This window comes from Ptychodera flava, chromosome 20 (genome assembly GCF_041260155.1).
Source record: "Ptychodera flava strain L36383 chromosome 20, AS_Pfla_20210202, whole genome shotgun sequence".
Classification (NCBI taxonomy): domain Eukaryota; kingdom Metazoa; phylum Hemichordata; class Enteropneusta; family Ptychoderidae; genus Ptychodera; species Ptychodera flava.
Window position 1 is genome coordinate 10,182,520 of NC_091947.1, and position 18,024 is coordinate 10,200,543.

Sequence of the window (18,024 nt, forward strand, 5' to 3'; positions counted from 1 at the left end):
ATGAAATCATGTCAAATTCATAAAAATGTGCAAATAATCATGTCAAAGTCATTGGAAATGGTATGACCATTATTTTGAATATTTTGTCAAAGTTTACTCTACGGTCAAATAAAATTATCAATCCGACAATGTGATGAGGTCCACGGCTACTGAGCGCTACTGAGCATGCGTATAAAGTTCATGTCGCCAAAGGTCATTTCAAACATGGCGGCCATGAGTGTGAGAGCCTGGGTTTCGTCACGTCTTTTTTGTAGGGTATCATCCGTACAGTTCGCAAGGTCTCCGAAATTCGGGTGAGTGTCATTTTAGCTATAACGTTTTTTGTGTTGGCAATCCTCGATGACTTCCGTAAATTAGACTAGATAGTGAAACGTTAGAGATATTACAGTGGGCTGTGGAATACATGTGCATGCTTTCCTGGCGTTGTTCGTATTCAGTGCTCGAAGGTCACAGAAATATCAACTGTACAATGGTCATATTCAGATGACACTGATTATAACACAACGCGACTTCTTAACTTTTATCAGTCTTTTGGCACATAGGAATAGTAAATCGATGAGCCTGTAGACTTTCTAATGATAAGTTATGTAGTAGTAAGGCATTGAGGTTTACAATGGGTAACTTATTCAACGAGTTACATCACCAGGGCATTGCCAAAGCATTGCGTGTACGCACAGCACTAAGGGAGCGTTCAGTACTCTCTGATGTGGGAATACCAGCAATGTGGCATATCCGCACAAGTCTATATAACCATCATATGAATTCACAGAATCAGTTCCTACAAAGGCCCTTTTCTGCTTCACCCCCTTTCATGAGCTAGCTACATTCACTCAGTAACTTAGTTTTTCCAGTCCTTCCTCATGATGTTTGTGTGGAAAGGGAAGGTGGGGGGGGGAGAGACTTGTTGAGTGAATCATTTAGAAGGGTGACTGCGTCACAACAGACTACATCGTTATTGCTGCTGTAGTAGGAAACTCACTGACTGATTGGCAATTCAGAGGTTGTGTTTTCCACAATCACAGCGCTCCTTGAATTGGAGGAATGAACAAGTTCTTACTAATCTTAGACATAGTTGCAATGTTTCTTGTAATAAATATCCACTTTTGTGCTTTCATTGTACAAAATTGCTGAGACTTTGAAAACCATCTGGTCAAGAACTGTCACGGCAGTTATCACATAGCTTGTTTCTTCCTTTGAATTTCACAAGTATTTTTATCCCTTTTATCAGGACCTGGAGTTTTATCAGGAAGTCATCCTTACATCTTAGTGATCAGTGTAGCTTTGATAGGATCAAAGATGAAAGTTTACAAATCCAGTTAGCATGTTAAGTGATCAACTATCATCCCACAGCTGATCTATTGTTAACTTCCAAAATTCAATCCACACATATAGTAGGGAGGCCAACTGAAATTTTGAAATGTTCAATCTGCATTTTAATTAATGTACTTTTTTAGATTTCAATGAGAGAAGCTAAACATTTTTTAATTTTCTAAATTGGATGAACGGTTACAATTTTATAGCTTTTTAAAACATTCACTTTTACTATTTCTGTAGAAAGACAATACATATAATAACAATGGGAACAATGAAGGAGTTTTAGCTGAAATTTACAGTACATTTGCTGTAACTTTGTTAATAAAACATCTTTTTGTACCAAATTTGGCATGGAGATAGATTTCAATGGCACACACAAATGTATCCTAAAATTACGCGATTACGATGGTGGCCATATTGGATTTATCCATGGCAACGGATGAACGACACTTAACGAGAAATGACAAAATGAAAATATTAAGCTCAAATGGCATAAGTGATATATCAAATTGAAGGTCTTTTTGAGCTGATGACACTTTTGAATAGCTCTACTGCATTAAAACTACCTACAAAAAGTATTTTATCCAAATAAAGGCTTTCAAAACATCACCACTGGGGCCATGTGGAGTTTTGACATTATTTGGTAAAGGCTTCTTCAATTTTATCAGTTTCTGAACAATTTGAAACTTAGAATTTAATTTAAGGATTATTGGTTAAAACTATGTTCCAAAATTATTGATCATCTTTAAAATTCAGGAGTAAATTGAATGAGAAGTCGATGTTTGGAGGTGCTAAAAATTGCATACTTGTCATGGTAAAGTTATCAGCAACTAAGATGGTCTCATCATACCACCTGTCAGACATGCAAATTTTCTTTGTTAAAAACATTTTAAAAAATCAATACCCTTTCTTTTGCCAACACAGATGCAACGTATTCCCTTAGTTTCCTTGAAAATATTGTGTATGGCTGTCAAAAATCTATGTCGACAAAATCACAAAATTGCTATCTCCTCTGCGCAAAAGGGATTGATCTTCTCATTATTCACCGTGAGGTATTAGAGAATTATGATTATCAAAACTATGGTCCCAGAATTTTGATATATGGACCGAGCTGTTCTGTGTACAGAAGAAATTTGCTCCAGTTCAATGAGTGATCTCCGTGTGTACGGATCATGGAGAATTGTGGGTAGCCTCACTTACTGTGAAGCGTGGTCAATATCTCGATCAATAAATACGTGAGCTGTTCAAAATTTCTCATTTTTCTAGCAAAAATTCAAAAGAAATAATGATAAACTGCGTACTAGAGGACGTTTCACTGAGAGTTGGTCGGGTTAGGTCTCGGAAAAATCGCTCTCAATTTTTGTCTCGGATTTGGTCATATACACTGCCCTATGTTGGTGAAATCCTTATATCGCGAGAAAGAGCGAGATCTGGGCTTTCAAATGAGTATTCGATGTAAGGGATGTTTGATTGGCTCACCTTCAAAAATGCGTTTCAAAATCAGCGATGTAAATATTAGGTGCTGCCATGTTTCAGATTGCCGTTCCCGGTACCGTTTCTAGCTCAATTTTGCAGTTTATTCAAAAAGTAAGTAGTTCATATAAAGAATAAAAAACATATGAGAGAATAGCTGCATTTTTACCTTCTCGTGTCTATTTATAGACAGAGAAGGTATTAGAGTTGAAAACCAATATGCTGCTGTCAAGAACTTCGTCTGTCAAGACTTCCGTCTGTCAAGATCCATGACGTCATGCCATTGTGATGGGTCATATCATAAACTGGTGGGGGTGTTCATGGCTCAGGTTGAGGTGTGGGAGAACGATTTTGAGCTATGACAAAAATCAAAAGGGACTTAGCGGCATAGCCACAGTGTTAAGCCTTTCTCCAAGGTTTCTTAGTTGACTACAATCTATTACAGACTACTGAGCTGACGTTAGGGGTACTCACTTTGTGTTTGCTCACTCTGTGAGCGCTAGTGTTTGGTACTGAGTTGCATGGATATCCCCTCATGGCCTCACGTGATCTGGGCCTGTTGCATATACATAATCTGCAGAGATGATCATATGCCTCCGAGTCTGAAAACTGTCATTGTGTAAGCCTGTCGGCATTTTCCTTGCATTTTTTCGATTTAATTTTGCAAAATATTGGCGAGTACCTCAATATTTCAAGATAACCCTTTCTTCCCAATCGTTTCCTGGAGTTTCAGAGTCATATGAACGAAAATGAGTGAAAGTTTTAGACAGGAAAATCGGACGTCGACCATGTTCAATGTTTACAGTACAATCAGAAGTTACGTGGAGGAATTAACCAACAAACACAGGAGTGTTCATGATGCCCGCCCTCTAGAGGCAGACCCTCCTATATGAAGTACCACATTTGATGCTTGTGGAAAGCTTGACCACACAATGGAGCTCGAGCATTTAAACTTTTAGAAAATGACAAACTGAATAAGAAGGTATTCAGAAAATGTCAAATACTGAGGAAAAATGCGCAAATATTCAAAATAAACAGGTTAACTGATTGGTCAGCTATAAAAAACAATGAAAATGTTTATGATCAAAAGTTTTTGAGATGCGCACATTTTAACAAATACAGAAATTATTAACATTATAAATATAAGACCAAACTATTTTTTCAGGGATGGGACAGGTTGGAAATGAGGGGTGAGAGACAAAGGCACTCCTATTGCTGCATGTGGATGCAGCCACACCATTTCATTTACAGCATACTTATTCACTGTGTTGTGTTCAAGTTCCATATTGTACTGACTGTCATACAAGGATAACATAAGCAAATCAAATCAAATTAGAAAAGGATCAATGCTGTTGTGTGGATTTTGCTGAACATGGCTGATATTTCACCCTATATATTTGGTATCCAGCAAAGGCATATTTGATGTAAAGTCAAAATTAACACTACATTGCTGACAATATATTTTACCGTTTCTGCATGAATTTTTCTTTTTAAATTATAGTATATTAGTACTTCAAACAGATTAACAATTATCGTGATGTCAACCCATAATTTTACATCACAAAGACTGTAATTCTGCCAATTTTTTTGTTTTTCAGTCATTTTATGAATTATGCACTGCACAAGATGATTGAACAAATTGCAATGTTTGAATTTGTAAACTCAAAGAATAAAAATCCTTTGGTCACAAATTAAATTATTTTTTGAAAAGAAATTAACTTTTAAACACTTTTAGCATATATTCTTTACACGGTCATGTATTTCAAGGAAAATATGCCTATTAAAAACAGTAATTTCTTCACTTTCAATTTTTTTTCAATACTATGACAATTATCAGCCATGAGGTTATACAAACACAAGACCAGATAAGCGTTTTTCATCATTTCCACAGGACTCTTTGGAAAATCCATTAAAAACAGTTAAAAGTGACTGGAAATGATCACTTGGTATACATTTAATTTACAGATGCCAGGTTGTGTATTTCACATGCACTCAGGTCAGTAGGGAAGTGCGTCATTACTATTTTGGACTGTTAATTATTATTTCTGAATTATTTAACTTTTTTTCCACATTGAACTATCTTTAGGCAGTTTATACTGTAGCTTAGAATTTTTTTAGTCCCCGCGGACGAAGTCCGGCGAAGACTTATAGATTGGGTCCCGTCCGTGTGTCCGTCCGTCCGTCCGTCCGTCCGTCATCAACAGTTTCTCAGACACTGCCAAACCAATTTTGTTCAAACTTGGCACAAAGGCATAGCACTATGACCTACAGATGCACATCGATTTATTTTGCAATACGATCCAATATGGCCGCCAGGCGGCCATTTTATTACAATTTTTTCATGTACAGAGCCATAACTCAGGCATGTTTCAACCAAGTTATTCAAAGTTGGTACAAGGACAATGACCATGTCATTTATATGCATGTCGATTTTTTTTTTGATACGATCCAATATGGCCGCCAGACGGCCATTTTGTTTTGATTTTTCATGTACAGAGCCATAACTCAGGCATATCTCAACCGATTTTATTCAAAGTTGGTACAAGGACATTGACCTATGTCATATATATGCATGTTGATTTGTTTTGTGATACGATCCAATATGGCCGCCAGGCGGCCATTTTGTTTCGATTTTTTCATGTACAGAGCCATAACTCAGGCATATCTCAACCGATTTTATTCAAAGTTTGTACAAGGACAATGACCAATGTCATTTATATGCTTGTCGATTTTTTTTTTGATACAATCCAATATGGCCGCCAGGTGGCCATTTTGTTTTGATTTTTTCATGTACAGAGCCATAACTCAGGCATATCTCAACCGATTTTATTCAAAGTTGGTACAAGGACATTGACCTATGTCATATATATGCATGTCAATTTGTTTTGTGATACGATCCAATATGGCTGCCAGGCAGCCATTTTGTTTCAATTTTTTCATGTACAGAGCCATAACTCAGGCATATCTCAACCGATTTTATTCAAAGTTGGTACAAGGACATTGACCTATGTCATATATATGCACATGGATTTGTTTTGTGATGCGATCCAATATGGCTGCTGTGCAGCCATTTTGTTATGATTTTTTCGTGTACAGAGCCATAATTCAGGCATATCTCAACCTATTTTATTCAAAGTTGGTACAAGGACATTGACCTGTGTCATACATATGCACATTGATTTGTTTTGTGATACGATCCAATATGGCCGCCTTGTGGCCATTTTTTTTTACGATTTTCCATGTCCTGAACCATAACTCAGACATGTATCAAGCAAATTTATTTAAAGTTGGTACAAGGACATTGACTTATACCGTAGTATACATATGTACTTCAATATAAATATGTACTTTGATTTGTTTCTCGATATGGTCCGATATGGCCACATGGTGGCAATTTTGTTATGGTTTTTTTCATGTCGAGAGCCATGACTCTGGCAAGTCTCAACTGATTTTATTCAAAGTTTGTAACTGGACATTGACTTATGTCATACATATACATGTTGATTTTTTAAACAGTAAGATCAAATATTGCTGCGTGGCGGCGATCTTGTTACAGATTTCTCATATACTGAGCCATAACTCAGACATATTTCCACAAGTATCATTCAAAGTTGGTACAAGGACATTAACATATTTCATACATGCTCGTCAGTTTGTTCAGGTCATGTAGCAGTATCATGTCAATTATTGAAGTTTCATAATTAGGCTGATATGTCAAGAAATACTGCATCAAATTTCATGAAACTTTGTACAGATGTTAAGCTCACATTGCTTTAACAGTGAAAAAGACATTTATCAGTGTCATTTTAATTAATTTGTAATTGCATATGTAATGAACTTTCCTAATTAGAGTGATATATCCACAAATACAACGTCAAATTTGATGAAACTTGATACAGATGTTGATCTCATAGTGTTGTAAATACTGCATTAAACTTTATGAAATATGGTACCGGTGATAATCTATTAGTGTTAGGATAGTATGAAAAAATGTTTTGCAACATCCTGTCAACTAATTCCCAGTTGACTCATTTAATGACCTTTAGGATAGTGGCCTACATTGGTTTTATGTTTTTCATCACCATGGAACTCATTCTTGGCCATTGAGTGCCATCTGTATCAAAGTATTTTTATCACAGAACCTGTAATCAAAAGTACCCATTAGCAAGCGGGGACTGGGTCATCAACGATGACTTGTTGATTGATGTATTTAATCATCTTTCAGGTTCTTTGGGTCCATATCCCACCTCATGCCCCTACATCATCAACTATTTACCAACAACTCCATGCCAACAACCAATTACCTGACCTGGCCACACATTAGAGAAGGTACAGCGTCATTGCAGCTTGAGCGGAGATACCCCTATTTGCATATTTATATTAGAATTTCGTTCAAATGGAAGTGATGAGGGCGCTGTTCTACTTGACCGTTAGTGTGATTTTTCCTGTTTTTTGGGGGGCAATTTCAGCCCATTTTTTCCCAACAAACGATGTCAGAGACGTTTCTATGGTCATATAAAGCAGTTAAGTTTGTGCCTATGAATTTTTATCAACTTCTACGGCTTACTTTTGGTGCTATGTGTGTATTGTCGATCTATGGCTCGCTAAACATAGGCCTACTTTTGGGCTGCCGCAACTACATGCACAGCTGATTCTTGTGAATATTTTTACATAGTTAGACAGTCTAATCATTATTTAAGCCCCCTAACTTAGTTTTATTCTTGTTCATGCCCTGCAAATCACTGCTTTGGCCTCGTAGGTCGTACACCGTCCCGCCATCAGAAGACAAGATGGCCGCTTAAAGTGAGGAACGTGTTGCACTCCGCTGACGTTTACAAATTGTTTAGGCCCAAAGATTGCACAATATCACATATTTTACTGTTGTCAATCCAAGTTATGTTATATTTATATTTGATGCTTGGGTTACAATTTCGCGGTAGTCCTCGTAGGCATTGGCTACCAATATTCCATTGGGTAACCGGAGAAGTCGGGCAGTTGCGAACTCGGCCATTGCCAGCGCCGATGGTGCCGACCAACTCGGCCAGTGCAGTGGGACTCGGCCAGGAGAAGTCTGCCACTCGCAACAAAGCAATATGATTGCATACGCATTCTCTTCACAGTTGAATATGCCAAACAATTTTAACTTTTACTACCATAGTTTTTGTTATTTTGTCGGTTTAATACTACCGGGTACTACAAACATTCAGAAAACAACTCAAAGTCGAAGAGCTCCCACGTCCACCCTGCAAAACATGTACAGTCTGCCTCCGTGTTTCTGCAGATCGCGCGCGTACCGTATTAAAGTTCAGGCAAACATTATGCCATTTCTTCAGTAAAATTCATGGCTTGATGACTCTTAACTAAGTTGCTTCGCCATCTCCTATGACTTTTTAACGAACTTCAAGTGTAACTATGACGAAGACTGCAAAACTCGCTACCACGATCGCGATACACCGCCATCTTTAATTTTACCCAATGTGTGTATATCATACGTGCGTTGAACTGTGATCTGTGAAGTTTGCAAACATTACGCTCATCTTATGAATGACATTTAGATCGCTTTCGTATATAACTTAAGTGAGACTTCAAAAAAAGAAACACTAATATGGAGGATATATTCTAATAGGGTGCATTCTGTACTGGCCGACTTCTCTTGTATTCGGTCATTGTCAGCTGTCAGTGTCTGTCTGTTTGGAGTCGATGCAGGATGTGGTGGTCGGACATTCCCACGCCTGATTTTACTGACCCCTCAGCCTTTCAAGATAATAATATCGTTGTAAGAGTGGATTTGAGTGACCGTGATTTGTCACAGTTTTCCTTTTCACTGGTAACGGGTAGTATATCACTGTTCAGTTACCATGTTTCAACTCGTCAATGTTGACTGAAGTTCAATAGCATAAAGGCAGTTTCAGCGCCATAGCGTTGTACGCTGTACACGCGTACACACTGGGCTGTACGATCGGCCTTGTACGGTAACACTAACAGCGCATACATGGCATCATGAAATCATGCCGCAAATATAGGCGCACTGTCAGAAATTCACGAAACTTGTCACAAGCGTTGTTCAATAGCTAGTGGTTTGACACAACAAGTATTATTTTTGTTCAAGACCTGTATCAGTGTGTTTCGGGTCACAGTCTAAAAATAGCACACAGCTGAGAGGTATAAACCATCATTGCAACGTACGAATTCAGTTGTCAATTATCATTAGTATTTATTTCTATCATGCATAGATACGATGAAATTACTCTCAAAAGTGTACATTACCTCATAGCATGTTCAATTTCGCATTAAATAATCATATTTGTGAGCTTTCGAGCCCATTTTCACGACCAAGTCGCTCGAACGACGTGTATTCCGACATATTGCTTGTTTACATTCAGAACGAGGCTCTGCAGCCTATTGAATTATGCAAATTTCTATACGTCCGCTCAAGCTGATTGACGGTATTTTTAATTTTTAGCCTCATGTATTTTTTTCCACAATTTTCTTTCCCGTTATCGATGTTTTTCAATTTTGAACATGACTAAGTCACTGGTGATTGAGTGTCAATTCAGCACGTCCTGGGCGACTGCTGGCCTCCCTCAATATAGTAATGCATGGGATTTTAAATACAATCCAGTGTGTCCACTCACTTACAGCATTTCGTGACTCTTTGAGTGAACTGAATAAGTTTTTTTGTCAGCCTTAAACTTCTACATGTAATGCACATAAAATTTTCCTGCAACAAGTTTCTGAATAATTTTGGATAATCAGAAAGAACTGTTTTCTTGAAGTTTCACAGGCCTTATTACCCTTTTTTATATCAACTCTAGACAGGCTGTGTGTACAGCATTATAAGTTACTTTCTCCTCTCTGTATCAGTGGGAGCAATGGTTCTACTCCGGAATAAAAAGGACGCTATGCGTACGCCGTTCTACATACTCAGAACGCCCAAATAATCACGTGATGTCGGTACAAACAAACCACATGTGTACTGAACGCGTATGGAAATACATGTACGTCTCTGTGCGCGTTTGCGCACATGGCTTTGTCTGTACCGTGGTCGATTCGAATTCCAGGTTTGGCCTATTAAGCAATAGTATGTCTGGTATAATTTAGTTACCAAGTTGACCTCATCCTTGCTCAGTGCTGACTTTCTATCAGTAGAGAGCATCGGTCTCACTTGATGGGCCACAAGAATATTTGATTGTCACTCTGACTGTGAATTTCATCTTCTTCAGTGGTTGTCGTTTTTTTTTGTTTTAACAGTCTCAGATGTCTCACAACAGAAACAAACGCCGCTGAGAGCAAAGCAGAGACACAGGCCACAGCTGAAAATACAGAAGTTAATCAAGTTGAAAAGGAATTGCAGGAAGAGAAGCAGAAATTACAGAAACAATTAGATGAAATTACAGTAAGTACAAGTTATCCAAAGTGTTGTTCTATCAGTGCTTGGAAACTATATTTTCAAAGAGCTGAAAGTTCTGTCATTTTAGTTTCAGCTTTACCAATAGACGTATCTCTGCTGTTTCATGTCATAAGACCAGTAATCGTTCCAAATTATTGAAACTCCTAGGAGGTTATAGGGCCAGTAATGCTAACTTTTGATTAATTTTTTCACTATTTTTTATTTTGTGAATCAATTGCAACTTCGTATTTAACTCCCTAAAGAATGTCAAAAGACCTACTCTTTAGCCTTTCAACATAGCGTCTATACGTGTAAAAGGCACTATTTATTGTTTGTACTTGAATTCTATTTTGAACCAGAATTCACTTGTCAACAATACCATTGCAGTTTTCACAATTACAGGCTGAGTTGACAAGCTGAATACTGTTTATATCCACTATATACTTGCTTATATGCCTGGAGGAGTAGAACAAGAAATGGTTGAGATCGAAAACAAAAATAGTGAAAAATAGTGACAAAAATCATCATAATTTAGCATTATTGGCTCTTTTAAGAAGAATCTCCAGTTTATCTTTGGCCCAATTGTCTGAGAGAATAAAGACTAAGTCTGTACAACTGTAAAATTTTAATTGACGCCGCAGCTTCTTCTTGGCATTTTATGATATATCAAATACCCGGTACATGTAAGGAATTTGCGCTACTTTAGTGCCAAAACCAAACATATACTGGTAAGTTGTATGTAGACTTTGAATGCAATAGAATAAAAACATACATCTTTGCAATAGTTATATTAACATTCAGTGACTGTAACAGGAAATCCCATAGTGCATTGTGGTATGTTGATGATTCAAGAAGCAGTTTTTGAGAAACCTGTCATTGAGGTTGTTAATGCGGGCGATGTATGATCTGGCTTGTGGCCCTGTGAGATCAACAGGTATAGAATATTAGCATGTTTTGATGACTTCTGAACATGGAATTACGGAAAGGATTTAAAAATTGATAAAGATCTGCCGAGTTTACAGGGATGAGGTTTCACAGAAAAAAGAATCTGCTTAATCAATTTTGTTTTGTTTTACAGGATAAATATAAACGATCATTAGCTGAAACAGAGAATGTCCGAATACGTCACAGAAAACAGTTAGATGAAACACGTGTGTATGCAATCCAGGGATTTTGCAAAGACTTATTAGAAGTTGCCGATATTCTGCACACAGCGACGGAAAGTGTACCAAAGGATGAGGTCGACAAGAACTCTCATCTCAAATCTTTATTTGAAGGATTGAAAATGACAGAATCACAATTATTGAAGGTGAGCTACTGCGACAGTGTTTGTTGATGATAGAATGTTTGTCTTGTGTGTTCCTCAACTTGAATACTCATGGAAAGGAGGAAACAGTACCAAAGTGTATTCAAAACTTTTTTCAAGTTTGAGTTGTACTATTAATTATGGGTTTCTGTACTTTTTTATGGCACACATCTTGCCAAGGTTAGTGTTACCAGACATGCCAGACAGTGTGTCTTGGTTCCATCTAAAAACAAACCCACCACAATCAGTGTCTTGGAAATTTGGCACAGAAATTTTGTTATATTCGTTTATTTTAGAGAGAGTGTAATTTTGTTGTAGTGGAGAAAAGTGTATTTACTAAGGTTTGGGAAGATAGGTGAATCATTATGGAACCAAGGCACAATTTCTCTTGTCCTCTAATATGATTGCATTGATATTCTCAGGGTTACTATCCCAGTCATAGGATCATGGAAGATAATTGAAATTTACTAGGGTCCTAGCCTCAACAAAACCAATAAAAGAATTAAGACAGTAGCTCAGTTTGTGAAAGATTGATTAGAATCATACCTACCGGTAATATGAAAGGAAAATCTGTCTTATTATTGGATATCAGAAACTTTGAAATACACAAGACTGGATGTCTGAACTTGAAGACTGGAATCCAGTGTCACACAAAGTAAAATGTACTGAATCTGAAAATATTAAAAACTTGTTTGTTAACCATGGAAACATTTTGCCATTCAAATGTGCAATGACCAATTGTGTATCACACTCAGTGTTCTCCCTGAATAAGGTAACAGGGGCGTGGCGCCCTCTTGTAAATTCCGAGCGCCCCCTTGCCAGAAATGAAAAAGATTTATTTTTTTTGAAAAAAAAAACAATAAAATGTACGGGAAAAAAGTTGACAGTGATTTACAAGCAAAATGCGAGCGTGAGCGTCGATCCTGCAGACTGCAAACGTAATTCTCATCGATCTTGCAAATCTCGCGAGTTTGTGATGTCATCCGAAATCATAAGCCCATGTGCAACTCATCGAAGGCAGCCATATTTGCATGGCTCAGTCCGTAACGTTAACGTTACGTTAGCCATGGTCACTCCATAGGGACCGTGCATTAGGTAACCGACTTAGCTGAGTAAACATGGCAAGGAGCTGGAGGGTAACCAAGGACAGCAGAGTACACTGAAGTTTTTATAGGAGGTTAGAATTTCGTTTGTGTATTCCTTCCCAAAGCAAAACAACCTAATTTTAGGCTCGGTCGGACGTGTATCAGGATGAGAACACGTGAGTGTTATGGTGCTAATTTTGACATCGATGAATAAATGTATGTTTCTAGACTCGCTATGTTTTCGTTTTCAAAAAATGTAATCTTCATTGAAATCCGTGAACTATAATAAAAGTTATGGAACACTGTTTCAGATCTCCTTTCCTTTGTGTTTTTTATACGAAAAAAATCTGAAAAAATGCTCCCCAAGCCTGAGTTTTATGGTCACCGTGATCATTTTGACATCGATGAATAAATGTATGTCTCTCGCTATGTTTTCGTTTTCAAAAAATGTAATCTTCATAATTGAAATCAGCGAACTGTAATAAAAGTTATGAAACACTGTCTCAGATCTCCTTTCCTTTGAATTTTTTATACGAAAAAAATCTGAAAAAATACTCCCAAAGTGCCACCAAATAACACCATTTTAATCTCTGTTTTTCAAAAGCTCCAACGGCAGGAGGGGGGACACCCCCCTCCTGACCTCCCCCCGCGACCGCTTGCGCGGTCGCTTGTGGTGCTTCGCACCACGTCTTCGCCCTCTTCTAAAAAATTCCTGGGGAGAACACTCACACTGAATATGGCAATTGATTTGACTGGCAATTTTATATTCTGTTGTAAGACAGCTGTATCACACAGTATTATATTTTTTTCAGTTTTACCTGGAATTTGTAAATCAGATTTGCCGAGGCACAAAATGGTATGTCCCATAATGAGGCTAACATACCATTACATGTATCTGGTCAAGTTCTAGTACAGTTTGAAGATGTGAGAGTTCATATTTTACCAGCAAAGTTGCCCAGATTTTAAATCTATAAAAAGTTACAAAAGAGTAGCAATACTCACCATGTATCTCGCTTTCATTTGCAGGTGTTTAAGAATCGTGGACTGACGACAATTGACCCTCTAGGAGAGAAATTTGACCCAAATCAGCATGAAGCATTGTTCACACTTCCCGCCCCCGACAAGGAAGCAGGAACTGTTGCCGTAGTTACCAAAATTGGATACAAATTCCATGATAGGACACTCAGACCTGCTCTTGTTGGCGTGGCAACAAAGCCATGATGAGGGCCATGTCTTTTGCTGTGATTTCATTTGTCATAACTGTACATTTTCATCTGTGATATGTATCCCCCAATCAAAATAATTTTCTCAATTATACTTTGTGCTCATTTCACCCCCATGGAAGCTGCAATCTGAGTTTGCATTGGATAGAATACAGTTGGTATTATGGACATGGTATGAACATGAGATTATAAAAGTCTTTTGGTCAGACAAGTAATGTTGTGTGGATAACATGAACAAAGGAATGAGTGTTAAACTAGTGTGCCAACTACAACTCCAGACATGGATGCTGGTCAGGTACAAGATCTGTAGTGAACCCTAATATTGAAATAAAAGTGCGTAGACCATTACAAATAACAATATGGCACTTTTGAAGAGATATGAGAGATATTTCTTAGGCCAATTTTCTTTTCTGTAAGCATTCAATCCTTCACTCATAATGAATGGTTCTTGTAAAATATTTACTTGGGATTCTTTCACAATCCTTTGGTTTGCTACACAGCTTCTAATCTCTGCCTCATACTGATGTGCTGTCAAGGGTGTGACTAGGCCACTTCCCAGGTAATTGTGTAGCAAAATCGGGTTTTACTGAACTCGTCTATTCCAAGTTCAAAATCAGAGCAATATATAGCCACATTTTGTAGTCAATGAGGGGCTATTAGAGATTCTACACTTGAGCCCTTGGTAAATTGACAATATTAACCCTTTGAGCACCACAGTCATTATTTGTCACCTTCATAAATTGTAACCCGGACAATTTTTTTTCAGATTTTTTTCAAAGTTTTTACCATGAACTGTAGCCAATAAAAAGTGATATCCATTTAGTGCAAAACTGTCCAAAAATTACAAAGAACTTCATAAAAATTGGTAAAATTTGGAACTAAAATTTTTGCAGGAAAAATTACAGCACTCAAAGGGTTAAACTAGGTTGGCCATTATATATGTATCTATAAACATTACTGAATTTCACTTGGCAGGATAACTTCATTTGAATGTCAGCTTCTGGGCCCCCCCAAAATCAATGCAATTACCACAGATTCAACAGGATTACGGATACATACAAGAATTATAACAAACCTATGGCTATGCCAGTGTACTGTCTTACCTATTAGAGAATCACTTCATCCCAACTTTCCCTGTACACAGACACTCAGCCAGAGTGAAAAAGTGTGTTTGAGCCAAACCATGGTAAAAGTGGTTAAAGTGGAGGTCTGGATCGCAGATCACAAATTTCAATGTTGCTGTCAGGTGAAGAAGAAAAACAGCTTCTCAATCTAAAGAAAAGGCATGGCGACTGGTTCCATTAAAGGGCTACTGTCATCTCCTCAGTGCGTGTGCAACATTGATTATAAATGATGGGTTTCCTTAACCCTTTGAGCGCCAAAGTCAATTTTTGTCACCTTTAGAAAACATACTTCAGTAAATTTCTTTCAAATTTGTGTCAAAATTTTGATAACAAACTGTAGCCAGTGAAATGTGACGTCCATTTAGTCCAAAATTATAAAAAAATACAGAAAAATTCATTCAAATTGGTAAAAATGTTGCACCAAAATTTTGGTGGTAATAATTACAGCACTCAAAGGGTTAATTCATAATATGCAATTCTGGTGGAACCGAGTCAAAATACTGACAGTGTTTAAAAATTGCAGCGTTAAAAATGAAAGGTAATTTGCTGTTACTTGATCTTCAATCGTGCACTTGCTGTGTTACAGAATGTATTGGTCATTTTGTTCTTGTATGATGACCCTTGGCAAGCAATTCTGATGACAAAAATTTCAAAGGCGTAAATTTCATTTCAGTATCAAACAGATTCCGGTTCTTCCTGTCTGTATATACACGGCATATTATGAAGAATCCAATCAAAACTGTCAGGAATTCTTGGTATGGAGAGGCTGGATGGAAAGTTTTGTAGAAATGAGATGCACTCATCAAAAGGGCTTCAAAAAAAACGTGAGAAATTTTTGTTTCATTTGATATGGTGATGGGCATTATATGTCCCAATTTTACAAGGAGTAAAATAAATCCTTGTAAAGCAAATTAATCCACTCTGTCCCAAGTTGTAGTTATTTCTGTGGTTTGTCTATGGAGCCTGGTAAAAAGAGGATTAATAATAAAATGAGTGTAAGTGTCATACCCATTATGAATTGTCTTTTGTGGTATCATGGCTAGAAACACGTGTATTTCTCAAAGATTGGGGAGTGTGGAGAGCGCCCTCGGGCGACGGATCTTTCAGCCTACGTAGGAAGAAACTGCAATCTAGTCTGTGGTGTCAACAAGTTTCTGTATAAAGTAAATTTGTCTTGTCGTCATACAAGCACCGAATGGTAGTATTAAGGGATCGTTGAAAGAATAGACAAGATTTCATCGTCGAAAGATTGGACAGGTTTTTCACTACGAGTTTTGAGCCTCGCAGACAACAGTTGACTGTAGGAGGGCGCTGTTCCCAACTTGACATACCACAATTTACGTATAAACGGTGCATCAGTTTATCTCTAATTCGAGCCAGCTCCACGGTGGCACATTTATACAAAAGATTTTGTATTTTTATATGCCATGACCAAAGTACATAATAGCCAGACTTGAAACACACTCAGTTCTTTGACCTTTTGTCAAGCTTTTCACCAAGTCGCTTATTCCTCAATTTGAATTCTGGTTTCCATCAACAGCTGCTTGCACTTATCCTGATTTGCGTAGCAGAATGTGTAACTAATAATACCAAATGCCTCTACCGGCATATTTTTCTCCAAAAACAAGCGACCTAGCGGCCGATATAGCTCCGCTGTGTTTATGTAGAGAATAACTATTTTTGACACATGTTGATGAAGAAGGTGGAAATCTTTGATAACTCAATGCAGTGGCCAGAAAAAAAGTGGCTAAAATAAGCTGCAAAAATACAAAATCGAAGATTTCATCATACTTTGAATATATCACATCTGATCATCCCTAAGAACATGTCAACCAAAGCTATCTGATGAGTAGTTTTTTGAGAATAAATTATTCTGACCAAAAATGGCAACAATTGCCCCCCCCCCAAAATAAAAATTGCAGATTTCATCATAATTTCAAAATATCACACTTAGTTCATAAATAGAAACCTGTATACCAAATTTCAAAGCTGTTAGACCAGTACTTTTTGAGAAACGCATTTTTTGACCAAAAATGGGAAAAATTGACCCAAAAATTCAAAATTGCAGATGTCATCATTATTTCAATAAATATCATTTAGTTCATCTATGGGAACCTGTATACCAAATTTCAAAGCTATCAGATACGCAGTTTTGGAAATACACATTTTTTGACCAAAAATGGCAAAAATTGCCCCAAAATTACAAAATTGCAGATTTCATCATTATTTCCATAAATATCATTTAGTTCATCTGTAGAAACCTCTATACCAAATTTCAAAGCTATCAGATGAGTAGTTTTGGAAATACACATTTTTTGAACAAAAATGGCAAAAACTGCCCCAAAAATACAAAATTACAGATTTCATCAGAAATTCAATATATATTACTTAGTTCATCTATAGAAACCTGTATACCAAATTTCAAAACTATCAGACCAGTACTTTTTGAGAAATACATTTTTTGACCAAAAATGGCAAAAATTGCCTTAAAAATGCAAATTTGCATATTTCTGCAGAATTTGAACAAATCTGATATAGATCATCCCTAGGGACATATGTACCAAATATAAAAGCTATCTGACCAGTAGCTTTGAAGAAGAAGATTTTTAAAGATTTTTTTACCAAAAATGACAAAAATTGCCTTAAAAATACAAATATGCAAATTTCACCACCATTTGAACAAATCTGATTTAAGTCACCCTAAGCAAACTGCATATCAAATTTCAAAGCAATCGGACGAGCGGTTTCAGAGAAGAAGATTTTTTTACCAAAAACACCAAAAAATGCCCCAAAAATACAAATATGCAAATTTCACCATGATTTGAACAAACTGAAGTGAGGTCACCCCAAGTGAACTGCATATAAAATTTCAAAGCAATTGGACTTGTGGTTTCAGAGGAGAAGGCAATTGTTGACGGACGACGGACGCCGGACGCCGGACGACGACGGATAATCAACCTATTTGATAAGCTCCGCGTCGCTGACAGCGGAGCTAAAAAACCCAGTCACAAACATTCAGCAGCTCGCAAATACTTTTCAAAGGAGCAGTGGCATGATGTAGATGGAGCCTAGACTTGGGTGAGAGCGATTTTTTGACTAGCGCCCGCTA

At 37.3% G+C, this 18,024-nt stretch overlaps 1 protein-coding gene across 1 annotated transcript; it reads left to right on the top strand.

Annotated features, from left to right (window-relative positions):
• The first annotated feature begins 143 nt into the window (after positions 1–143).
• LOC139119992 (grpE protein homolog 1, mitochondrial-like) lies at positions 144–15,830 on the top strand. The gene is made up of 4 exons (XM_070683974.1): positions 144–293; positions 10,039–10,183; positions 11,256–11,486; positions 13,595–15,830. The coding sequence occupies exons 1-4, from the start codon at positions 166–168 to the stop codon at positions 13,787–13,789; spliced, it is 699 nt and encodes a 232-aa protein (XP_070540075.1). The 5' UTR covers positions 144–165; the 3' UTR covers positions 13,790–15,830.
• The last annotated feature ends 2,194 nt before the right edge of the window (positions 15,831–18,024 follow it).